Source organism: Pristis pectinata, chromosome 22 (genome assembly GCF_009764475.1).
Source record: "Pristis pectinata isolate sPriPec2 chromosome 22, sPriPec2.1.pri, whole genome shotgun sequence".
NCBI lineage: Eukaryota > Metazoa > Chordata > Chondrichthyes > Rhinopristiformes > Pristidae > Pristis > Pristis pectinata.
This window is the reverse complement of record NC_067426.1, coordinates 1,883,242-1,909,672: the sequence shown is the minus strand read 5'-3', so window position 1 is coordinate 1,909,672 and position 26,431 is coordinate 1,883,242. Positions and strand designations below refer to the sequence as shown.

At 44.6% G+C, this 26,431-nt stretch overlaps 1 protein-coding gene across 1 annotated transcript; it reads right to left on the bottom strand.

The window, feature by feature from the left end:
- Nucleotides 1-24,253: 24,253 nt before the first annotated feature.
- Nucleotides 24,254-25,607, bottom strand: LOC127581720 (transcription factor SOX-4-like). Its single transcript, XM_052036379.1, has one exon. It carries the CDS (start codon nucleotides 25,596-25,598, stop codon nucleotides 24,588-24,590), a length of 1,011 nt encoding a protein of 336 aa, XP_051892339.1. The 5' UTR covers nucleotides 25,599-25,607; the 3' UTR covers nucleotides 24,254-24,587.
- Between the last annotated feature and the right edge of the window lie 824 nt (nucleotides 25,608-26,431).

Below are 26,431 nucleotides of genomic sequence, written 5' to 3'. Positions count from 1 at the left end.
CTGCACTGTTGGGGGACATTCCTGAGCTGTTCGTGACATCTTTGGACGTGTGTAATTGGAGTGTTTTGAAACAAGTAAGGGAGCTTTCCTCTGCCACCCTCAGCTATCCCTTGGTCAACATGGCTAGACTGGAACACCTGGTCATGATCACATTGCTCGTTATGGAACTTTGCTGTGCCAACAGAAAATGGCTGTGTGTTTACAACAGTAACCAAACTTCCAAAGTACTGAAGTGTTGAAAAGTACTACAGCAATGCAGATCCAATGGAAGTTGTTGTGCAGGATCTATGACAGCTTCCATTGCAGAATAACTCTTAAACATTCATTACTTGGCTGTGGTACAACAGCATGGATCAGTACCTTAAAGCAAATGTGAAGGCAAATGGGGAAATATAAAACAAATGAGCTTCATGGTGATTGTAAACATCAGTAATATTAAATATTCCTCCACAAATATCAGCCCGCTCCCAGTCTCACAATGATGACACATACGTAGTTCTTGCTTCCCACAAAGATATATAATTATGGTGAATAAATCAGGTCATTTATAAGTGAAATTCAAAGTCAAAGCTTTGCATTGAATAACAGACGGTCTGCAGGTTAGATTCCCGTGAGTCAGGGAACTGGAAGTGCAGGGTCTGAGATTTCATCGATGTCACCGTCATTCAAATCAACAGGAATATATTAATATATTGTTATAATGAAAGCTATTTCCTCAAAATTCTACACCAAATTCAATAAGATTCTTATGGAATCTCACAGCTCCAGCAAGCAGCATTCGATCCTGTTCTCTGGTGCTGTCAGTGTCGAGTTTGCACGTTCTCCCTGTGACCATGTGGCTTTCCTCCAGGTGCTCCAGTTTCCTCCCACATTCCAAAGGTGTGTGGGTTGGTAGGTTAAGTGGGAACTGTAAATTGCCAGAAGTGTGGGTGAGGGGTAGAATCTGGGGGGAGTTGATGGGAATGTGGGGAGAACAACATGGGTTGGGATAGAATGTGACTCTGGGAGGGGAGCAGGCAGTTGAAGAGGAATCTCGCAATGACTTTCCTGGTGGCTGACAGCATAATCCACTAGCATAATTCCTCTGCCCAAATGAGGCAAAGCAGGTTATGCCACAAGTTCCTCTCCACCATGGTATATTGCTTTGTTAGGATGACCACCTGCTCCAGAAGTCTTGTCCTTCAGTTGCTATGTGGCCTTTTCAGCCTCATTGCTGGGCTGGGGAACACTGAGATCACAGTAGACAGGGTGATCCCCGAGAGCCACACAGCACAGAAACAGGCCATTCGGCCCCACCACGTCCATGCCGACCTTTTTGCCCATCTATACTGGTCTCATTTGTCTGTTTCCTTCTGTGCCTTGCCTACTTAAATACCTGTCTAAATGACTCTTAAACACTGTAATTGTACCCACCTCTACCACTTCCTCTGGCAGCTCGTCCTATATACGCACCACCATCCGGGTAAAAAACCTGCCCCTCAGCTGTGGGGCCTTTGAGACTTCAGTAGTGAACTTCCTGCAGCAGTGCTTCTGATGGCCATTGACAGTCAAGATTGATGGAGCTGATAGACCGAGTTATCGGTCCAGCACCTGTCATTGTGTCGGAGATGTCAACATCCCTGCAGCCGGTTGCACAGGTGACAATGTAATCAGTAGAGAAGGGGCCAGTACCTTGATCAAGGCTGTTGCAATGAGGCCCCATACCTGCACCTCTGACAAAACATGGTGTTGGTTTTGACAAATTCATTCCAAGCACTGTGTCAGGAAAAGGACTCTGCTAGAGTTAGTTTCTCTCATCTCTTCTTAGCCAATCAATCTTTCCAGAGGTTCCTGTCCTTTCTGTCTCTGCTGTTAGTGTCCACAAGGACCAGGTTGTCTCTCATTGGGATATGGACCAGGGAATGTTCAAATTTGAAGTGGAATGATCCTTAGTCTCCAGGGTTGGGACATGTGCACTGATGGCTGTGGCTTGTGCTTCTGCATTTGTCTGAGCTTGAGGGTCATGGGATGTTTGCTTATCTCACAGGGAGTCGCTGAGACACCAGACTAGCTCGCTTCTAACCCCACCTTGCATTCCTCTTCCATTTATCCTTCCGGAGGTAGGTGTACCCATCACTTTGTTTCTCAAGCTGGCCATCTCCTGCCCATCGTTTCACTCAGTGAGGTAATATTGTGATTGGAGTGTCAGAGCTCCTGGGATTCTGGAGCAGAGTGACATCCAGATCTGTTGCTGCTGGGACCATCCATAATGGTCCAATTCCAAACTAAATTTTGGGCAGTGGAAAGTGTCCATGTGTGACATCTTTTAATGTGGGCAGCTATTGCACGCCAGCCATCGCATGGAATGATGGAGGGAGGTCCTGATCCAGTGGTGAGGAGGACCAAGGTGACAGGGAGACAAAGCTCCGTTGCGCAGAACTAGCGAGAACACCTGGTGGACATGTAGACCGCCACGTACTCATTCACGTGTACAAACGCTATTCTCACATAGAAATGGACATGGAACATTCACAATACGAATAGAAAATGCTGGAAATACTCAGCAGATCAGGCGGCATCTGTGGAAAGACAAACAGAGATAATATTTCAGGTTGAAGACCATTCGGTCAAAGCCGGGAAGAGAGAAACAAGTTGGTTTTAGGTTGCAAAGAGGGCAGCAGAGGGGTGGACTGGACACGGGCAATATCTCTGAGACACTGACACCTGGGTTGCCCTGGGGATTGGATGTAAATACGTCTTCCTGTTTGTGGGTTACCAGAGCAGATAGTTTAAACATGAACAAAAGAGTGTAAAAGTTAGATTGGAAGTGATCCCTGCTTCATCTGGAAGGACTGTAGGGTCTCTGCATGGTGGGAATGTAGAGGTCGATGTGTTTTTTCCCGGAGAAATTCACCCTGTTGCCCTTCTCCCTCTCCCTCTGCCCCCACCTCTGGGTGACCACTCCACAGTCTCGCCCACCTCTGCCTGCTGCTCACCTGACCCAATGATTTCTATCACGCCTGCATGGAGATGTGGGTTATAATTGTTCGAAAAACTCTCGATCGGGAGACTGTTCTGGGAGTTGCACAGAAAAGGATAAAAGACAGACATTCTTTAAAATAGTACCATTCACAATCTCAAGATTCCTCAAAATGCTTCACAGCCAATGAAACACCTTAAATCTGGTCATTGTCCTAACGAAATGAAATGTCGTGTTGCTCACAGCAAGTTCCCTTGCTTTCCCGTCAGGTTCCACCATCTGTAGCCCTTTGTTACCTCCACCTCTCACCTCCCAGCTTCAGTCGCGGTTTCCACTCCTCCCTCCCCCGCCTGCCTATCAACCCTCCTCACCTGGATCCATCCATCCCCACCAGCTCTTGCCTCACCCCTTCCCCTCACCGCTTTATACTGGCTACCTCCCCTCTATCTTTCAGTCCCGATGAAGGGTCTCGACCCGAAATATCGTCAGTCCATTTCCCTCCACAGATGCTCCACATTGAGTTCCTCCAGCAGTTTGTTTTTTGCTCCAGATTCCAGCATCTGCGGTCTCTGGTGTATCCCAGCAGCATCATTGAGGCAAAGCTCTGATAATCTGCTGTTGATGGAGAAATATACATTGACAGCTTCCTTGCTTTTCTTCAAACAGTACCAGTAGAATCTGTTAGATTAACCTCAGCTGCAGAAAGGGCTTCAGATATGACATTTTTTCCCCTTATATCGTTAGAGTTCTATCTTGTTGACAAGAACTTGCAGTTCTTTGCAACCTTTACAATCCCCAGATGTCCTAAAGAGCCAATTAAGTTCTTTGTGAATTGTAGTCAGTGCTGTAAAGTAAACACAGCAGTCAGATTTGTACCTAGTGGGGTCACACAACCAATAATGAGAGAAGACCAAATAACTCATGTTTTTATGATATTGGTTAAAGGATAAATATTTGCCATGAAGCTGGGGAGAACTTTCCAAATATGGAATGCAATATTTTACACTCATGGGACGATACCTTAGTGTAATGACCCCTCTGGAAGGCGATACCTCTGACAGTGCTGCACTCTCTTGGCACTGCAATGATTATGTACTTGAGCCTCAAAGACAAATAATGCGTCAACATTTAGTATCAAGGCTCATGTGAACTGGCGTTGTTGATAATGAGGAGGTTAGTCTCAGGCTACAGAAAGACATTGATCAGCTGATAAATTGGCCAGGGCAGATGCTGATCCTGAACATCAGCTTGTGCTTTTATGGTTCATTAATTCATTTAATCCTGATGTGTGAGGCATTGCATTTTAGAGGGTAAGGCATGAACCATGAATGGTAGGGCCATGAGGAGGGACGAAGGTACCTTGGTGTACAGATCCAAAGATCCCTGAAGGTGACAGTGCAGGGAGATCGGGAGGTGAAGAAGGCACACTCGATGCTTGCCTTCATTGGTCAGGGCACAGACTACAAGTACAGCAAGGTTATGGTACAACTTTATAAAACATTGGTTTGGCTGCAGCTGGGGTACTGTGCACAGTTCTGGTGGCGATACTGTGGAAGGATGTGTTTGCACCAAAGAGGGTGCAGAGAAGGTTCAGTAGGAGTGCCTGCAATGGAACGTTTCAGTAAGTATCGGCTGGATTTGTCTTCCTTTGAGCAGAGCAGGCTGAGAGGAGATCTGATGGAGGTATGTAGAAGTATGAGCAGCATAGATAGGCAGGATTGTAAGAAATATTCTGCGATGACCCAGGCGTCCAGACCAGAGATTGTAAGATGAGGAGTAAGAGGTTTAGATAAGAGAAGACCTTTACTAGTCACATGTACATCGAAACACAGTGAGATGCATATTTTGCATAGAGTGTTCTGGGGGCAGCCCGCAAGTGTCGCCACACTTCTGGCGCCAACATAGCATGCCCTCAAGTTCCTGACCCGTAGGTCTTTGGAATGTGGGAGGAAGCCAGAGCACCTGGAGGAAACCCACGCAGACACGGGGAGAACGTACAAACTCCTGACAGACAGTGGCCAGATTTGAACCCGGGTCGCTGGCGCTGTAAAGCGTTACGCTAACCGCTACACTACCATGCCTGAATTCTTTCACTCAGGGGTGGGGGTGGGGTTTGAAATCTAGAACACACTGCGTGAGAAGCTGGTGAAGGAGAGACTCTCACAACATTTAACAAGCAGCTGGATGAGAGCATGAATTGCCAAGGTGTAGAAGGCTACAGATCAAGTGCTGGCGAATGGGATTAGTATAGATAGGTACATGACAATCAGCATGGACACGGTGGGCCAAAGGGCCTGTGTGTGTGTGTGATATGACTATATGTGAAGCATGGCCACTTGAGTGAGGAACTAGGAGGTTTTCGGCAGCACAAGGTAAATCACAGGTTTTGCTTCAGGATAGAAGTTGGGAGGAACATTCACCAAAGAAATGAAGAGACTTCCACAGGAGAACATCAGCCGGGCTAAGATCAACATTAGCAAAGTGCCCTGACTGGTTCATAAATTTGTACTGAAGAGATACTAGTAACTTAGGCTTAGATTCTTGCATAACATTTGAAACATTGCAGTTAATCAGCTCGTGCTTTTATTGTTCATTAATTCATTTTGAGTTAACCAACTAAATATTTATTTTAAAAATCCCAATTCAGTATGAAAGCCCCGACAATGGAAGTAGAACTTTTGGAACATTGGACACAGTGAACCCCTACTTAGATGCAACTGATCCATGGAGTATCCACTGTTTGTAAAAAGTATTTAATCTTCAGGTTATTGAAAATGTCATGGAAAACATAGTGCCTGGAGTATGTAAAATCATCAAAATTGTTCTCAGGTTCCCAATCTTGCCCACTTGCCTCAAAGGTCTGGAATTTTTTTTTCCCAAGTAAGGAAATATTTGAATTGGGGAAAAAGTATTCCTTAGTTTAATTAGGGATTCCTTACACTGGTTCTTGCTGTTGGCAATTCCTGATTTGGCAGTAAAGAAATCCCATAAAATAACGGGTGTCCTTATATGTCTGTGTTTTTTTGAATGATTCATTTGTTTGAAATGTTCAGGTCAATTTGTTTGGTTTTGAACAAAATATTCACACAGAGATGTGGTTCTGCAGGATCTACTGGGAATAGTGGATGAGTGTGTGCCTTTGAAAACATACCGAGTCTTCCCAAACCAGAGGCCCTGGATGAACCAGGAGATTCGCAGTCTGCTGAGGGCTAAGATCAACATCTGTGGTGTTCAAGACTGGTGATCCAGAACCCGACAAGAAGTCCAGGTACGATCTATGGAAGGCCATCGTGAGAGCGAAAAGGCAATTTTGACTGAGAGACACAGTCGGGCGCAAACAGCTGTGGCAGGGTTTGCAGGCCATTACTTCTGATAAGGTGAAAACTACCAGCATAAGTGGCAGTGATACTTCACTCCCTGATGAGCTCTATGCCTTTTATGCACACTTTAAAAGGGAGAATAACACTACACCTGTGCGAATCCCCACAGCATCTGGCGACCCTGTGATCTCTGTCATGGAGGTGGATGTCAGAACATCCTTCAAGAGGGTGAACCCTCACAAGGCATCAGGCCCCGACAGTGTACCTGGCAGGGTGCTGAAAATCTGTGGAGACCAACTGGCTGGAGTGTTCAAGGACATCTTCAACCTCTCACTGCTGAAGTCAGATGTTCCCACCTGCTTCAAGAGGGCATCAATTATACCGGCACCCAAGAAGAGCCGGGTGAGCTGCCTCAACGACAATTGCCCGGTAGCACTCATATCTACTATGATGGAGTGCTTTGAGAGGTTGGTCATGGTCAAATGGATCCTTGACTTCCTTATCAGGAGACCACAGTCAGTGCAGATCGGTAGTAACATCTCCTCCTCACTGACAATCAACACAGGCACACCTCAAGGATGCGTGCTTAGCCCACTGCTCTACTCTCTCTACACTCATGACTGTGTGGCTAGACACATCTCAAACACCATCTATAAATTTGCCGATGACACCACTGTTGTTGGCAGAATCTCAGATGGCGACAAGGAGGTGTACAGGAGTGAGATAGATCGGCTGGTTGAGTGGTGTCGCAACAACAACCTCGCACTCAACGTCGGCAAGACTAAGGAATTGATTGTGGACTTCAGGAGGGGGAAGTCGGGAGAACACACGCCAGTCCTTATTGAGGGATCAGCGGTGGAAAGGGTGAGCAGCTTCAAGTTCCTGGGTGTCAACATCTCAAGGGATCTGTCCTGGGCCCAACACATTGATGCAATCATGAAGAAGGCATGCTAATGGCTTTACTTTATTAGGACTTTGAGGAGATTTGGTATGCCACCAAAGACTCTTGCAAATTTCTACAGATGTACGGTGGAGAGCATTCTGACTGGTTGCATCACCACCTGGTATGGAGACTCCAATGCACAAGATCAAAAGAGGCTGCAGAGGGTTGTAGACTCAGCCAGTTCCAACACGGGCACAACCCTCCCCACAATCGAGGACATCTTCAAGGAGCCTCACCATCCGGGACATGCCCTCTTCTCATTACTACCATCAGGGAGGAGGTACAGGAGCCTGAAGACCCACACTCAACGATTTAGGAACAGCTTCTTCCCCTCTGCCATCGGATTTTTGAACGGTCCGTGAACCCATGAACACTACCTCATTATTCCTCTTTTGCACTGTTTATTTATTTTTATGTCTTGTACTGTGCTGCTGCCGCAAAACAACAAATTTCCCGACATATGTCAGTGAGAATAAACCTGGTTCTGAGTCTGGGAGGGGAGAAACTTCGTCAACATTAAAGATTAGACTGGGTGAAGAAAAAAGTATTGAAAAGATGTGGGAATCGGCTGGGTGTTCACCATGTGAATTCTAAACGCTGACAATAAGTCTGGGGCCATGTGGCTTGTTTCTGTGCTTTTAAAACCTGCTTCATTATTTTCAAATCCCTTCATGAGGCTACCCCATCCCGCTGTAATCTCCTGCAGCCAATTGTACACTTCTCCAGTTCTAGCCTCTTATTTATCTCCAGCTTAACTAGTGCACCGTTGGGGACTGTGTTCAGGTGTTGAGACCCTTAGCTCTAGAATTGCCTCGCTGACCTTCTACTTCCTGACCTCTCTACCTTAAGATCTCCATTTATTGCTCTGTGTCAAATTTTGATTGATTACCACTCTTGTGAAGCAATGTGGACAGTTTGCTTCACTAAATGTGCTAAATAAATCAAATTATAGAAGTGTATGGTGGAGAGGCCATTCAGCCCAATGTGACTATGCAGCCTAACCTGGACTTCAGATTATTCACACTCCCTGGCTTTGGGCCAGTCACCCTGCCAGCTGTTGTTCTTCACAGCTCATCGAGGGGCTGTTTCAGTGCGGATGGGGCTTCAGCCTGCAGTGCCCCTGTGCGTGAGTTCCAGACTCTCGCCATTCATTGAATGAAATGATCTTTTTCTCATCTCCTCTCCAGTCCTTCTCCCAACTAACTTCACTCCTTGCTCTGGTTACTGACCTTTCTGCTCAGGGAAGCTGGTTTTTGCTGTTCATCTTGTCCAAGCCCCAGGACTTTATATAATTTTATGCACCTCAATTAAGTCTCACCGCCAGTCTATTTTGCTGCAAAGGAAATGACCCAGCCTAGACAGTCTTTCCTCATAACCATAATTCTGCAGCTCTGATAACACCCTTGTAAATCTCGTCTGAACCCTCTCTGTTGCAATAACATCTTCCCTATAGCAATGGTAATCAGAAACATGCCCTGTGCTCCAACAGTGGCCTCACTAAGTGTTTCATACAATTCTAACATGATTTCCCTATTCTTGTATTCTGTGCCTTGTGCCTATCTGTTCCGATACCTCACACTGCTTAGTGCCCTAATACAACTTGTTGATGTTCTGCATTGACCACATTTCTGTTGTGCTCATTTGGGGAAGGTCATTTAAGCTGTTAGCTCTTGGTGTGCACTGGGTGACCTGTGTTGCGATGCATACAGCCCGAAGCTGATATAGATGTTGGCAGAGCAGAATCCCAACGAGAATCAATACTATCGCCTGGGTTCATGTATTGAGGTGGTGGAGGGTGGCGGGAGCACCAGAATAAGCCAGTTCCTGCAGAAAAGTGAAGAAAATAACTGGAAGAGGTGAAAAAAAACAATGAAATTAAAAGAAATACAACCCAACAGCTGTAAATCATCACATCTGTTGATGTAAGTCTCCAAGAGCACTGCTTGACATAAAGCAGAGCTCTGATTTCACCGGAAGATGAAGTGAGTTCGAGTTCCCTTTACTTGGCAACAAATTAAAGTCACTCGTGATAATTCACTGTTTCAGTTTTAACAAAAGCAGAGGAAAGATTAGTACTCAAAGAAAATAATCATTTGCATGGTTTTAAAACACTAATTATAATGATAACAAGCTTAAATCAGCAATTCAGTGGTTCAACAGAGAAAGGACCTGATGCTGTTTTGTTCTTCATGTACGTTCAATCTCAGAGGTCAATGAACTTCTCAGATTTTGTTTTAGAAATGGTGACAACAATGCGACTGCACACACAAAACTTTTTAAAATCTTTAATGAGCTTGTAACACCCTTATTGTTAATTTTCATTTCATGCTATTGGACTGGCCAGGATGGAATTCAGGCGTGCCGTTGCCTGAATAATATGTTTTTACATAGTGTTGTTGTCAGGACAACCAGTTACAGCACTGGGCTGAGGACAGCTGGGGACAGCACTGGGCTGAGGACAACCAGGTACAGCACTGGATACAGCACTGGGCTGGGGACAACCGGGTACAGCACTGGATACAGCACTGGGCTGCAGGTAAAAGGATTTGGCAAAAATAATCAGAGAGGTGGAGCAATTGAGGAATATGTAAACTAAATTAAAAATAGAAGACTTTATTGGTCAAGATATTTGTTAGTGAGCAAATATAAGAGGATTGGAACAAAAGAGGAAATGAAAGTGACCATTCTGCTAACTGCAATTATAAATGTTCTTTGGTATTACACTGCTGTGAATGCTGCTTATCTGATGCTCTGTGCCTGTGATGCTGCTGCAGGTAGGTTTTTCATTGCACCTGTGCACACATGGACTTGTGCACATGACAATGACAATGACAAAGTCGAGGTTATTGTCACATGAACAAGTATGGTGAGGTACAGGCACAATGAAAAGCTTGTTTGCAGCAGCATCACAGGCACGTAGGTTCAGACAACACACAGAATATAAATTATACATAAATTATACAAGACAGTGAAGAGAGAGAGAAAAAATGACTGTACAAAAAGACATTGGTGCAAAAATAAAGACCCAATCAGAGACCAGTCCACGGCAGTGCAAGAGGTGGTCCGCAGTGTCCCGTTGCTGAGGTAGGGTTAGGGTTGTGCAGGTTGGTTCAAGAACCAGACGGTTGTAGAAAAGTCTGTAATTCAACAAACATTTTAATGCAACTGTCTGAAATTCGTCTTTTTGCTGTCGTGGTATTGTTCAATGGCATTCCTTTAAATAAGTTGATATATTTTTTTAAAACAGCAGAGGAATTTCAGACAAAGACCTTGTTAACCCACAGTGAAAACTGAAAGGAAGGATCCAGCAACACTATGTACCAAGCTTCAGCAGAGATCTACTGCTTGGCCCCAAGTCATGTCAACCAGTAGACAGGAAGAGGATGGTTCAGTCTAGAATAAAGATTACTTATTAGTGTGGCCATTAGAGTTGTTTACATTTATAATCAGCTAACGTTTCAGCCAGCTAATATAGATCAAAGTCTGCACCAGAATTTGGTTTGTACAGGAAGCCAACACTGATGTTTGACACTATTTTCCCAACACCTGAGGAAGGCAGCTGCCAAAACAAAGATAAGTCCTCCTGGCACAAATATTGGCAAATGAATCAGGCAACATCAGCATTGGCTGAATGTAAAATTATAGCTGGCTTTCTATTCCACATCAGACACACATGAAGAAGATTGTGTTCAGTTCTGGTCACGTCATTATAGGAAGGTTGTGGAATCTTTAGAGAGGGTGCAGAGGAGATTTACCAGGATGTTGCCTGGATTGGAGAGCATGTCTCATGAAGATAGGTTGAGTGAGCGAGGGCTTTTCTCTTTGGAGAGAAGGAGGGTGAGAGGTGACTTGTTAGGGGTGTACAAGATGATAAGAGGCATAAATCGAGTGGACAGTCAGACTTTTTCCCAGGGTGACAATGGCTAACACGAGGGGACATAATTTTCAGGTGATTGGAGGAAGGTATAAGGGGGATGTAAGGGGTATGTTTTTTTACACAGAGAGTGGTGGGTGTGTGGAATGCACTGCCGGCAGAGTTTGTGGGGGAAGATACATTAGGGACATTTAAGAGACTCTTAGATAGACACATGAATAATAGAAAAATAGGGGGCTATGCGGGAGGGAAGGGTTAAATTGATCTTAGAGTAGGATAAAATGTCAGCACAACATTGTGGGCCGAAGGGCCTGTACTGTGCTGTAGTGTTCTATGTTCTAATGTGACTTACAACCAGAAACACTCAGCAGATCAGGCAGCATCTGTCGAAAGAGAAACACAACCAACGTTTCAGGTTGAAGATGCTTTATCAGAAATGGGAGAGAAAGAGCTCATCAGTTTTAAGTTACAAAGAGGGGAGAATGAACTCTTGATTAACCAGTGCTTGATCTCCTGGCTGATACAAGAGACTGCAGATGCTGGAATCTGCAGCAACAAACCAGATGCTGGCAGAACTTAATGGGTGAGGCAGCATCTGTGGAGGGAATGTGCCCAGATAAAGGGTCTTGACCAGAAAAGTCGAACGTCCATTTCCCTCCATAGATGCTGCCTGACCCGCTGAGTTCCTCCAGCATCTTGTTTGTTGCTCTGATCTTCTGGCTTGTGGGTTAACTATGCAGGGATTGAATGGTTTGCACTGTTCATGTAAAAAGCCAGCACTTTCAGGTGTATAACCGCTACCTCTAGAGAGCCCCTAAGAATACAGCAAAAGTTAAGGGTAACCACTTTCTCTGGCAATAGTACATACACTGAAGTAACAGTACATTACAATAAAAGGAATAAGAACACTCAGCAGCTCAGGCAACATCTGTCAAAAGAGAAACACAATTAACGTCTCAGGTTGAAGACACCTCATCAGAACTGCACCCTGTGCAATTTTATCAGTTGCAGAGGATTCCAGCATTTACTGTTTAATTTCAGATTTCTAGTATCTGCAGTTTTTTGATTTCCATTTACCACAGGAGTAAGTGCATTCACAGTAATAATACATGAAGTACAGTAAAGTACAGCAGCGGTGCATTAACTGCAGTGATAGTGCAGGCAGTACAGGAAGAGTACTGTCAGATTACATTAAAAAATGATCAAGATTTTCAGGATAATGAAGCCAACTTACACAAGAGTGGGGAATGTTGGAGAGGCAATGTTCTGGGAATGTGTCAACAAGTCACTGTAAATGGAAATCTGGGAATGACCATTGTTCATAAACCTGGAGTGTTTGGAAAAAAATATCACTCAAAACAACCCTCCAAGCAAGCAACTATACTGCATATTAAATAAACCAAGTAACGTGCAATATGTGATGCATTTTGATGTGGTTTAATATGTTGTGTGCTATCCTTTGCTTTATCCGTGGATGAACAATATACAGTCAATAAGAACTGATGTAATTGTGCTGGAGCTGGAGTGTTTCATTGGACGTCGGTCATATAGCACTGAAACAGGTCCTTCAGCCCCATCCATGCCAACCAGGGTGTCTTCCTGAGCCAGGCCCATTTGTCTGCATTTGGCCCACATCCTTCTAAACCTTTCCTGTCCATGAACCTGTCCAATTGTCTTTTAAACATTCAAATTGTACCCACTTCTACCCCTTCCTCTGGCAGCTCGTTCCATACACACACACAACCCCGTTCACTTTATCTGTGACCCTCATGATTTTATAAACCTCTGTAAGGTCAGTGGTAATATCCAGACCAGCAGGGAGTTGGATCTGATCTCTGGGTGGGAAAGGCAAAAAATTGCTCTGATTTCATTCTTCAGAGTCCGCCAGTCCTTCGCCTATCCCTACCCAGTTCCCAGCACTAGCTCTGGAGCCTCTTATGCCTTGTCAATTCAGGTGTTTGTCTAGATACTTGAATGTTGTGAAAGTCTCTGCCTCCACCGCCTCTTCAGGAAGTGCGTTCCAGATTCCTAACATAAACTGCACCACCAATCTTCCTGTCATCCATAAATGTAACTGTACGTCCTACATTCACATCCAAATTATTAATGTATATCACACACAGTAAGGGACCCAGAACTGATCCCTGTGTTAAATCATTGGTCACGGGCTTCCAAACACAAATACAACCCTTCACCATCACCCCACCTCCTCGCACAAAGCCAATTTTGGATCTAATTTGCCAACTTGCCCTGGATCACGTGGGTTCTAACCTTCTGGACCAGTCTCCCATGTAGAACCTTGTCAAAGGCCTTACTGAAGTCCATGTAGACATCATCAAACACACTATCTTCATCAAAATATTTTGTTACCTCTGAAAAATTCCATCAATTTAGTCAGACAGGATCTATCAGGAACTCCCTGGTTAGGAGCATCTTATAACTCTGGAAACAATTTTACCCGTTTGTTTTTGGTTTCAGCATCCTTAATCCAGAGGAAATCACTCAAAGGTTCCTATTTTGGTTGTTATCTGGTGCCCTTCCTTCTGGTGCCAGTACAGGTGAAGGAGAGGATGGGATAAAGCAGAAGGAGCTTCTGCCAGCAGATTTCATTTATGGTGTGTCACAGGGTTGAGTTACAGGGATCAAAAGCAATATTGATTTCCTGTTGTGTCATTAACCAGCAGTAACCAAAGGCGCAGCTTTGGGAAAATCAGCAACATTTATGTTTTTAATGATCACCTTTCTCCTTAAAATTTGACTTCATCAATATTAAGTATTTACTTCATTCCCTGGCTTGCAATAAAAAGGAATATACTAGGAATGGTGATTATGTTTGCTCCATGTAGTGTTATTTCAATTAAATTTCACCCATAGAATCAGCACCAAGTTAGTTAAAGACCAAATTGGATGAGAACTGTTAATGAAGGGTGAAGGCAAAAGGGATCCAATGTTGAATTGTGGAGACTGCCCCGGAGAGCCGAAGGGCTCCTAATTTACTTGGATTAGTGATGGAGTTTACAGCAAGCCTTTGGTGAAATCCTCCAGAAAATGGCATGTGCATGGCTAGCATTATGTTCTGAGAGGAAATTTATCCAATAGCATAGTCTTAACTGGTCAACCCCTTACCCGGAGATTCTGCCTCTAGTCCTAGATTCCCAGACCAGAAGAAAGCATCTTAAAGCATCCACCCTGTCAATCCCCTCAAAATTGTGCCTCAATGAACTATAGATCTCCCCACAATATTCTGGAGGAATGTGGGTGCAACTCCCATTATAACAATTTTTCTTGTTAAATGTAGTCATTAAAAGTTTGTTAAAAATGCAAGCAGTTTTCTATATTGTATTCAGAACTTGAAATGAAGGGAATTATGCATATTACAGTTATCTCCCATTTAGAAAAAAGGAAGAATTCTCATCAGCACGCAAAGCTTTTCCTTCGTTCTCAGATCCAACTATTAGCCTAGGTTTTAAACAGATAACACATACAAACAGATTTACTTTTCAAAGCATTTAATTTTTTTTAAGTATTTTATTAAAGATATTCAAATTCAAACAAAAGGCTTAAAATTCAATAACAGTTCAATTGTATATCTGCTACAAATATTTTTTTTAAAAATCTATTATGGCACAAAATAAATTATGAACACATCAATATAACTCAGTACACCAACACCTCCTCAAAACATACAATGACGTCTACACTGTACACATAAAAAATCTTTTATACAAACATTTCAACGTCAGGCAGATCCTTGTGTTGTTTTGAATTAACTTCCATCTCCCCCAAATTCAAAACCACATCAAAAAGGACCTTAAAAATGTAATAGAAGTTGAAGATGATGTATCATTGCAGAACACTATTCCAGTTATTTTTCATTGATGTATTGGGATGTAACCATCATTAAATCAAAGATTAAAACATGGCTTACATCATCCTGTTAATAAGTGCCTTTATATGATGTATTTATGGATCAAGTTGTGGATATTGTTCTATTTACTTTTGTCACTGTGACAAATTAACTTTTCCAAAGTAAATATTTGTAACTTTTTTCCCCAAAGTCATTTGTCGGTTCTGGTGGTCAGAAATATCTGTACGATTTCCTTCCTGGAGAATACACAAGTACCTTAATGTTCTTTCTGTCACACGTGATATTATTCCTATGAATGGACATCAACTAATGGTGTGGAATCAAAGTATTCTGTGGTCTGACAAAATATGTCATCAACTTGCACACTGGAGCAATCCATTAGAGGGCTGGAATTGTGTCTTAAATGTGGCTGTTTTTATTATCAGGTGAACACAATGAATATCACATTCATTTGTCCACAACTGCAGAGGTTATAGTTATTTTATTTTTAATAGCTTATGACTTTTTAGAGATAGCCAGGATTTCCTCACCATGTTTGAGGTTCATCAGCTAACATAATATTGATAAGCTTGTGGCTTCCATTTTTCTTGACACAGTCATTTAACTGCGAGTCCCTAATTTTTGACAAGCCAAATCAGTAACCTTCTGTTCCTCATTTCTTCTGTAATTTGGCAAGAATTGTTTAGGCCTTGCTTCTCAATGCCTTCTGCCTTGGTCTGAACCACCCACTGGGCGAGACGCTTAGCCCGGATTAGGACAATGCTAAGTGTTGGTTTCAGTTTTTATTCTGGTATCTTTCAGGTAATTTGGAAATTTGGTATTCCAAATAAAAGTAAACATTAGAAAACTGAAGACCAGGAGGACAGAATAAAAATTCAGGAGTTCTTAAATTGGAAATCAAGTCTTCGTAGCCTGGAATGAAGGCAATTAGATATCTAGCAGCCACGTCCCATTAAGAGGTAGGAACTAGGAAAACTACTGACTTGGCAAGTTTATCCATTGAGCAAGTTACTCATTCTCAGGTGTCATCTCACCCATTGAACCTGTACCAAGGCAAGGTGAGTAGTACAAGGGAATGATAGATCACTGCTGTCTCCTGTAAGCAGCTTACGGGGGAATGCAGGCAAAAACATGGCTGTGATGCCCTGTTAAATATTTAAATAAACCAACATTCACCATCAAGACTCTGTCTTGAATCTTGAGCGATCCCACAAGGAGGTAACATAGAAATTAGTAGAAAAGTATCCAGAGACACAAGGTAGTCGCATTAAATTGATGTAATAAATAAATCTAGAACAGAAATGCTCGTATCAATGCTGGAGTCTGCAAAACTACAGGACTGTAGCAAAATCCACCTGGTGCACTAATGTAATTCAGGAAATTACAAATCCGTAACACCGTGGTTAACTCTTTCACCCCCGAAACGGCCCAAAGCACAGCACTCAGATAAAGAGGCAATTAAGGACAAATGATAATTCAAGTCTTTCTAGCAATATCTGTGTTCAGTGAACAAACAAGAAATGCAGGGCATACCCTGAGAACACTGATGCACCAGAAGAATTCTCCACCATCAGGCAAGACTACAAAAGAACTATAACAAGTCGAGACTTCAACTTCTTCTGAAGGTATTTAAAACCCCCAGAGGTGAAGGAAACTACTGTATGTCTACGCTGCTCGGAAACGTCACTGAGATTTTAATCACTTTCCTCATTTACTTCTCAAGCAGATAATTTGGGCACAAACTGTCTCCTGTGTGTGGGGAAGGCTCCTGTTATCTCGCACTTTAGTAACACCATTCCTCCATGTGATATTCAGTGAGCATATACACAAGGGTCAGTCCACAGTTCAGTCCATCTCCTGAGTGGGGCGTTTGCCCAGCAGGCTCAGAAGTGATGAGGAAGAATTATCCTTGTCACATTTGCTAAGGAGAGCATATTTTGACAAAATGTTATAGTACCATTTGATTTTATGCTCGCAATCTGTTCGCAATGATTTAGTCAGGCTGGATTTCACACACTGAGTTGCCTAAAATCAGGGGATTTTCAGAATGTCAGACTGGTTAGTGTACTAGTCCATCTTGTACCTATGCTGCACATCAGAAACACTTTCCAAAATCAAATTCTGACAAGGATACCTTGCTGTAAAAATACATCTACAATTGTTATCATAGTCTAACAACTGAGGACAAACACAGGTAGGCAGTCTTGACAGTAAGCCAGGTATCGGGTGTAATAATACTGTGTTGTAGAACAGATTACCATTCATTCTGAATTTAGTCTCTATTTTAAGGGTTTTTTCCAGTTTATAATAATATAACCATAAATAATTTTTATAAAGACAAAATAAGTTTTCAATATTATGGGTTTACACATCCCAATATATCATGATACCATGAAATCCAAAATACTGACATCATCGCAACGTTGAAATTAATACAGGAAAGAAACAAACAGGAAAACCCCTTTGAAAATATCACATGCCCAGTTAGCCACAAATACCTAGCAGCCAAATGCTGCATCTTGGTAGCCATCACATACAATCATATTGAACTACTTGGATATGCGAAGTATCCTCCACTACTTTTGATGGTTTACCGGGCAGCTACCCTTTGAAGTTGCCATCCATTACTTGGGCAATGAACATTTCTCCTTCACTAAACAAGGAAATTCAGTGGTTAGTTCAAAAATGACTAATAACCAGTTATACACCACAATGTATTAAATACAGATTTTTAGAATGATTGCATCCTTATTTTGACAAGTAGATCAGGAATGTTACATTCTCAGTATAAGACAGCGGAATGGAGCAATGCTCCAATCGTTTGATTATGTACTGCTACACATTACTGTAGAAAATTACTAATGAAAATAGAAAGTGTCTAGAAAACAGTCTGAGGTCTGCTGTGTTTAAATTCTGAGCTGAGAGGAGGTTTACTGCTTAACAGTCTATTGCAGGGTTTGAATTAACAGTAACAACCCATAAATGCACAAGAACAAAGCTTATTGACAAAATTAGGAGGCTACAGTCTTACAGGTTAGCACCTCTACTGAGGCAATGACGACAGACAATTGCTCAAAATATTCTGAACGTCTCGTTGCCAAGTTGGATTGTGCCCTGATTGTTTTGGTTTCATACCTTAAAATATGATTAATTCAAGGACTATGGAGAGTCCTGTAAACATACATAAATCTTGTCGTCAGCAATATGTGTTAATGAACTCAAAGCCTCCTGCTTTTGCCAGTAAGGCACATTAATTACAATTGCCAGTCACAGAAAGGCTGGGTGTTTTACTGGTTGAACCTTATGGGATTTATGCTGCTCTACGAGTCCATGTGGCAGCTGAATTAACCTGTTTGCCCAGGTCACTTTGCTCAAGTCACTGCCTGTCTTATGAAGCCTCACATCAAAGTTGCCCTTCACTTGGATTAGTGACTCTAGTACCAAGATGGCCAAGGCCACTAGATCAAACATTACATGAGTAACATTGCCAGAAACTACTTGAATCTTCAAACAATGGCACAATGAGCACACTACAGTGGCCTGAATCCCTGGGAGTAGAACAGTGCTTCTGAGAAAATTGTATTTGTTTATAGTACCTAGCCATTATCTACAAATCCAATTCAAACCCACTGCAAATCCAGCTGCCAAGATTTCTATAGGTAAACTGGTTAGCTTTAATAAGGACAGGCTTTCCACCGAGAACTTGATTTTTCACTCATTGACTAAATAGGTGCAAGATCTACGCCATAACCATCCATTTATGGCCCTGGTTACCTGCTTCCATGTATACAAGAAGCAACGAGAAAAAGGTCCTTGCTGCTTAATACAACATATGTCTGGTAGTAACAGAAATGCTGATTGACAGGTAGAATTCATTACAATTGCAAAATAAGTTTGAATGGGCTTAGCATAGAAATCTTCACATTATTAAAATATCACCATAGTGTTTACTCACCACGTCACTCTTATCATCAACTCCTGATAAATATGCAGCTGGCTTACCAACCAACCAACCATTTGATATTAACTCCCATTCCACAGAATTTCTGATTTGAGGTAGCATTGCAGCTTGAGACAGCAACTATGAAGACACTTTGCCAGAATTGAAAAAGGAAGTAAATCTGGCTTTTCCAGCAATCTCATCTGCTCAGGAAGTGGTTTTAGTAAGGTCGTTGTGCTCTTTTAATAGTGCCCTCAAAGGACCGAGACATTCCTTAATCATGTTTTTTACGTTATGCCCATTAAATAAAGTCAATTCAACGTCACTATGGCATTTTAGAATTATTCACACTTTCTGAACAAAATAAACACCAAGTATTGTTAAGATTAATTTACAAAGTTATTGACCTAGATATGATGCAAGCTAAGTTAGTGAATATGATATTCCTAATTAAATTGCATAATTTTATAACTTTCAGGATTAAATTAACAGGATTGAATCAACTCACTAAATCTATACCATTACCAAACTCAGTGCAATATTAGCAGCAACAACCTTTGACACACCAGTGTTTGTCAACAGGAAGATCAAATGCCTGGTGACAAATATTTGAAACACTGTTATTAGATTTGTTCCTGGATTGAAGGCTCTTGCTTTCAATCTACTTGCTCCAGTCTCCAGACTGATTAATACAGGTTTCACTGATTTTAGTTCAGACTTGCTCACAGAATAAAATTTGGCATAAATTCATACCAGTCAAAATGGGCAGTTGTATCTAAACCCTGTGTTGGCAGATAGAAAAAAAGGCATGTACTGGCACTCAGGTTTTTATAAGTATACAGAACAGTAGTTTGGTGACTTTTTTTTTGCAAAAAAAACTATTGATACTCATGTATATTCCTTATACTTTTAGGCATTTGGGTTAAACAGGCTTTCTTGCCACCAAATACTGGCCATGACCAGAGGGTACAATCACCGCAGCATTAATACTTCCTTCTGTCACTAAGTGTATTTATAAGTGCAAGGTTTTAACTCAGTGGGAAATGCTTGCACATGCAAAGAATCATTTTGTTCCTTTTATGAGCAAGAACATGTTGTCAAAAACATATTCTTCACAGTTTTGGCCAATTGTCTCCAGTACAGGAAGAGCTAGCAACAGAATATTTGTCTCCAGTTACACCAGAGGCAGGAGAAAAAACCAACATTGCTTCACCACAGCCTTCAAAGGTCCATGGGGATCATGGGCAATGTCTGCCATCAGAAACATCATGCACTCTCACTTCGGGCTATATTACTATTTAAAAGTTTCTAAGAGTAAGAAATGGAAACATCTTTGCAATACCACCCACACAGCTTAATCATACTAAACCATGACTGAAACAAACTTCTATTAATTTCCAAAGATATACTATAATCATGACAGTATTTCTAATCAAATATTTTTCATGGCATTTTACTTATATTTTGCCATTTTTGTACAGTTTATTTGCTGTTGCAATAGCATCTATTTCAACAGGTCTACACATGAGCTCTGCCTTTTAAAATTCAATGGGATACCATGTTCTCATTAGGCTTAGGAACAGTTCAACCGAGTACTCAGGAGATTGTATGAGGCAAATCTGGGTCATGACTGGTACTTAGAATTTTCACAAAGTGGTCATTTATGCCATCTGAGCTTACAAAGACGAGGTAATATTAACTTCTGGTAATGGTGTAAACAAGGTTATATTGGTCCAGCCAACTGCTACACACATTTTGTGAATTCAGCTTCATCTAGAATCAAGTGTGCACATAAAAAGCAACCAATCCACTAAAAGCCAAATGTTCAAATTATTACCTCTACTCTGAGGTGAACATACAAGGATTCATTGGGCATTCTAAATCTTTTTTGAACAAAGTGATAATGGGTCTTGCAATAGTCAAATATGAAATATTGAAGGATTGGTCAATTACTAAGTATATCTTTTTTCTTACATATATGATTGGCTGGTTATTACAACATTTTAAACATTAAGGTATTTAAATTCTGCACTAATTTTAAATAATACCACAACAAAATACGAGAAGAGTTAATCATGGGCAAAGCCATTATTTTGTGCACTTTGTAAAAGAATAAAAGCTATCACGGGACCAAGGTTTGCAGCATCCAGATGCAATACATTTTACATTTTCATTAAATTCCACAGGATTTACACCCAATTGCAAATGTGTAAAAGACTTTCATGGAGAAATTTTGAAAATTGCCTGAAATTTAAAGAGGAAACTACTGAATACCTCAAACCTGTTTCATCACTGAAAGAGACTGCAGCTGATCTCCAAGTATCTGCCTTTACTCCAAATCCTTTAACACCTTCACAAAACACTTGCAACATTAACAGCTAACCCAGAAGGAGTTGCCATTACCGGAGTTCCACATTTCTACCACACTCAGATGGGTTCTAACTTCACACATTAAAGGCGCGCTCTAAATTTTTAGACCACGTCCCATAGACCCCAACTCTGAACTACCACTCACAACCAACCACGGAAGATTTTTACCTCATCCACAACTTCTGTAAGGGGTTTAGGATCTAGAAATAAATTCTGCAGATCTGGGGAGGGGCTAGTTGAAGTGGAAATAGCAAGTTTCCAAATGAAGGCATGTGTTGTAAAAGTCTAGAAACAGGTAGTGTATTATACAAAGGCTTTCTCAGAATAGTACAACTTAATTTAGCCATCTCTTTTTCAGCATTAACAGGCAACCTCTTATTTTGCTTACAGCCTTGTCTGATAGGGGCATAAAGACTGACCTCTTAATCCCCTGGGCTATCTAATTTCCCTGAACATTTAAATAATTTTGGCCGTGAAGCACATGTAGACTAGTTAAAAAAGGTACTTGTTTTAATCTACCACAATCTTGTTTTTAAAATAGGTCTAAACAGTCAAGCTATTGTTTATAAATATAACCACATACACTGGTCCACATATAAATGCGTGACCATATTTCTATACATTCTATACACATGCATGCAGTTAAAATTAGCATACCCTGCAAAAAAATAAATTAAAATCCTCACAGAACCAACCAGTTGACTAAAAAATGCTGGTAATTTTGGATTTAAAAAAAAAATCACATCATAAAAATCGCACTATAAAGGCTTTGTTCCTGAAATCAATGGGATTGAACCCATTTTAGGCCAGTTATTTCTGAGGAATGATGTGCTGGTCTTTGGATAGAATTCTAAACCATCAAAACCAAATGTAATTCCACCGAACCCTTGACTTGCACTGCTTGGTACAATGTGACCTTCATACCTGTGGAGGCCATTTCATACACTACATAAATGCAGATCTTCTGCAATCTGAGGAAAGAACTTCATTTTATTAAGGCAAAAATCAGGAATTATTGCAACATCACTATAACCAAACACTGATATTGCTTCTAACATTTTTGTCATATTGCCTTGCAATCAGAACACCAAGATAAACTTGCAACCACCCAGATACTGCATTTTTGTATTTTACAGTATCTCGCAAAGACGTTTCTCCCATTGACAAGCTGCTGAAATGATGTTACAAGATTGATATTTTTGTATCTTGGACTGCAGATTTGCAAATAGTAAACAATCTTTTGCAGTTTTCCTCCAGTTTGGGGACTACCGTTACCCTTTCAAATCTGTATGAATGCTAACATTGTACCAGGCCAAGTCAAAGGGTCCAATTTACTGTATCATGACCGTCAGCTTCCCACTCGCATTCATTTATTCCGCAGGAAGAAGGGAAGGTCCATGATACAACGCACACTGAGCATGCTCAGCAAGTGAAATGGTACCAAGAATAATGGACACACAACAGACCAATGTTGGCACCACTTCCAGACTGGTAGGTAGCAACAAGATTCCCTTTTCGGGCTGTGTCTCAACAGCTTTGACGCAATTCAAACTCAGAGGTATCCGTTAAATAGTTAACCTTTTACAACATTAAAAAAACATTCGATTTTGTTCTTTAAAAAAAAATCCGGATTTATGTACAGTACCTTGACTCTGTGGCAAGAGTAAAAATAAAACAAAAGTGTGCGTGGTTCAGTTCTGACAACAGAAAAAGCCGTCTTGTACAGGCTACCGAAAAGGAACCGCCAGTAAATCTCTGCTACCGTCACCCGTCCGTCCGCTGTACCGCAACCGTTACATAGGAAACAAAAACTGCCTCTCCCTTTCTGACAGATGACGATGTGCATCCACTTACACATCCGACAAAGAATGCACCTCAGCACAATGTTTCATCGCCAATGCTTTCGCCAGCAGATAGTGGGACGCTGCCGGACGACGGGTTGCGACCGCGTTGCGTTTATTCGCGACCGTGCATAATTCTGTAAAACCTTCCTGTAAACCTTTCACTTCGCACCCAGTACGGATGCTTGACGACCAACACCGAGTCAGACACAAGGACCTAAGGGGATGCTGGAGTGTTGGACAGGCTCACCCTAGACCCCGGCTGCCGGGAGCATCCCCGTTTCGATAGACCTGAGCGGTAAGCAGCTGAGACCAGAGATTTCAAATTCACAGTAATTTTGTACATGATCCAAAGCCGGAAAGGCGAGCTACCAGACTACAGCACAACATGATCCTTAATGTTCGCTTCTAAACAAATACCAAAACCTACGCCGCGTGCCTTTCAATCAATCCCCAGCAGCCTTCAACTCTCCATGAATGCATGATTTGAGGTATGACACACCACAACATTTTAATTCTTCAGAATCATCCCTGTCATAATAGATATACTGTAATAAATTGGCACAATAAACTATTTCTTTTTCAAATTCATCTACTTTTCACTAATAGTCCCAACATTAACTGTATCCACATTGTCCTTGAACCCACCCAGCTCATTCCTGCGAATCCATGAACCACTCAGACAAGCCTCTCGCTGTTATGACAATTCCGTGAAGATATCGGACCCTCCTGCACACTCATATTCTAACCAGCGTGTCTCAAGACATTAAAAAATCACGTTATAATCAATACCATATTAGTTGGTCCGACACAGGCTAACGCAAGGCCAACACCAGAAAAGCCCATTTAACCCCCTCCCCCCTGTAAATCCACATTTGATCGAGGTGGATCTGCTCCTACGTGGGTCGGGTAAACAGGCTAAAAATCACCAACATGACACTAACTCGTAAAACTAGGACCACAATGAGTTATTACCGCTCCGCTCCTACACCACACGAAACTACAGTCGTAATCTTGAAACCTTATTCTTCTCCCCCCCCCCCCCCCCCCCAGCAAGAATAATCAATCCCGGGGCCATCAACAATGTCTTCCTGCATCTCTCTCCCTCCAGACCCCTCCAAGTGTCCAACCTGCTTCCCATCTCCCTCCCTCCCTCCCACCGCCACATCCACGGCGAGGTGGAGAACTCCTCTGGCACCACACGGGCAACTGCTTCGCCCAGGGAAGGTTTGCAAGATCATCTCGCAGGCGAACCGTGGTGGGACCAGCTTCCAGGGATCATCTCGCAGGCGAACCGTGGTGGGACCAGCTTCCAGCGGGTGCATTCGGGGGAGAGAGGGAGGGATGGAGACAGGGAGGGATGGAGGCAGGGAGGGAGACGGCGTCCATCCTGCGGGGAAGGAATTGCATCCAATGTGTTGGAGCCGGCCGGGAGGAGAGGGAGGGGGCGACGCCCGGCTCGGCCCGTCAACCTAGTAGGAAATGTTGGACTCGATTTCCAGCCAGTCTCCTGAGATCATTTTGCGCACCTCGGGGGTCCCATAGTCGGGGAACTCGAAGTGGGACACGGGGCTGCTGCCGCCGGCCAGCGAGTCGCTGTCCTTGTCCAGGGACAGCCCGCCGCCCGGGCCGGACAGCCCGCCGCCCGCCGCCACGTTCAGGCTCAGGTCGAAGAGCAGCAGCTGCTGGTCGCAGTCGTCGGGCGGCCGGGCGGCGGCGGGCAGCAGCGCCGGGCGCCCGGGGGTCCTGGGCTCGGCGCCCGCCTTCTTGCCGGCCAGGCAGTAGTGCAGCAGCTCGGGCTCGGGCTCCTCCTCGGGCTCGTCCTCCTCCTCCTCCTCCTCCTCCTCCTCCTCGGGCTCGGGCTCCGACTCCAGGTCGGGCGGCTGCAGCCGGCGGCCGCTCGGCCCCAGCTGGTCGTGCTGGCCCGCCGCCTTGGCGCGCTTGGCCTTGGAGCGCTCCAGCAGCTGCTTGGCTTTGTGCGCCCGGCTGTGCTTCTTGCCGGGCGGCTTCTTGTGGGGCTTGGGGTCGGGTCCGGGGCCGGGCGCGGCCGAGGCCGGGTCGCCCCGCACCTTCTTCCGCGGCCGGTACTTGTAGTCGGGGTAGTCCGCCATGTGCTTGAGGCGCAGCCGCTCCGCCTCCCGGATGAACGGGCTCTTCTCCGCCTCCTTCAGCATCTTCCACTTCTTGCCCAGCCGCTTGGAGATCTCGGCGTTGTGCATGTCCGGCACCTGCTCCATGATCTTCTTCCTCTCGATCTGCGACCACACCATGAAGGCGTTCATCGGCCGCTTGATGTGCCCGCTCGGCGTCTTGCACCAGTCGGGCTGACAGCCCGCGCCCTCGTCCTCCCCGCGGCCCGGGGTCCCGCTCCAGGGGTTGGGGCTGGACGCCGCGCTCATGTCGCTGATGCCGCTATCGGCCGCCTCGCCGCGCCCCCCGCCGCCCCTCCTGGCCGAGCCGCCCGCCGCCGGCTGCTGCACCATCTTCCGAGCCGCGGCGCGACCACCCGCCCGCCCCGCCCCGCCCGGCGGAAGATGCGGCGGCGCCCGCCCGCCCGCAGCCCCAGCGCCCGCTCCGCCCGCCCGCTCGCGCTCTCCGTCTCCCGCTCCCGCGCCGCCCGCGCGCCCGACCGCCCGCTCCGCCCGCGCCCCGCCCACCCCGCGCCGCGCCGCTCATTGGCCCGCCGCCCGCAGCCAATCGCGGCGCCCGCTGGCCGCCGTGCAGCGTGACGTCGGTCGGCGGGACGGCCAATCGGCGCGCTGGGAAGCGGCGGGCACCGAGCGGGGCGGAGTGCGGGAGTGGCGGGAGTGGCGGGTGTGAGGGGGGTGTGAGGGGAGGATGGGCGGGGGCCGCCCGGGCGGGGGGAGGAGGGGTGACAGGGGCGGACGCTCGGCCCGGCCTCCCCTCTGCCAGCCCGTCAGTCACATCTCTCGCTCTCTCCCGCTACCCTGCAACTGACTGTTCCCACACCCGGCCGCCCCCAATCCCCCACACCCCCGGGACCCGGCCCCCCACCCCCCCCCGGGACCCGGCTGCCCCCCACCCCTCCGGGACCCGGCCGTCCCACACCCCCGGCCACCCCCCGCTCCCCCCGGGACCCGGCCCCCCACCCCCCCGGGACCCGGCTGCCCCCCACCCCTCCAGGACCCGGCCGTCCCACACCCCCGGCCACCCCCCGCTCCCCCCGGGACCCGGCTGCCCCCCACCCCCCCGGGACCCGGCCCCCCACCCCCCCCCGGGACCCGGCCGCCCTCCACCCCGTCCCCCTCCTCACACCCCACACCCGGCCGTCTCCTCTCAATAGTCTCCGCTACAG

What these genes read in the sequence shown, in the direction of transcription:
- LOC127581720 (XM_052036379.1), bottom strand. Translation starts at nt 25,598, where the DNA reads ATGGTGCAGCAGCCGGCGGCGGGCGGCTCGGCCAGGAGGGGCGGCGGG.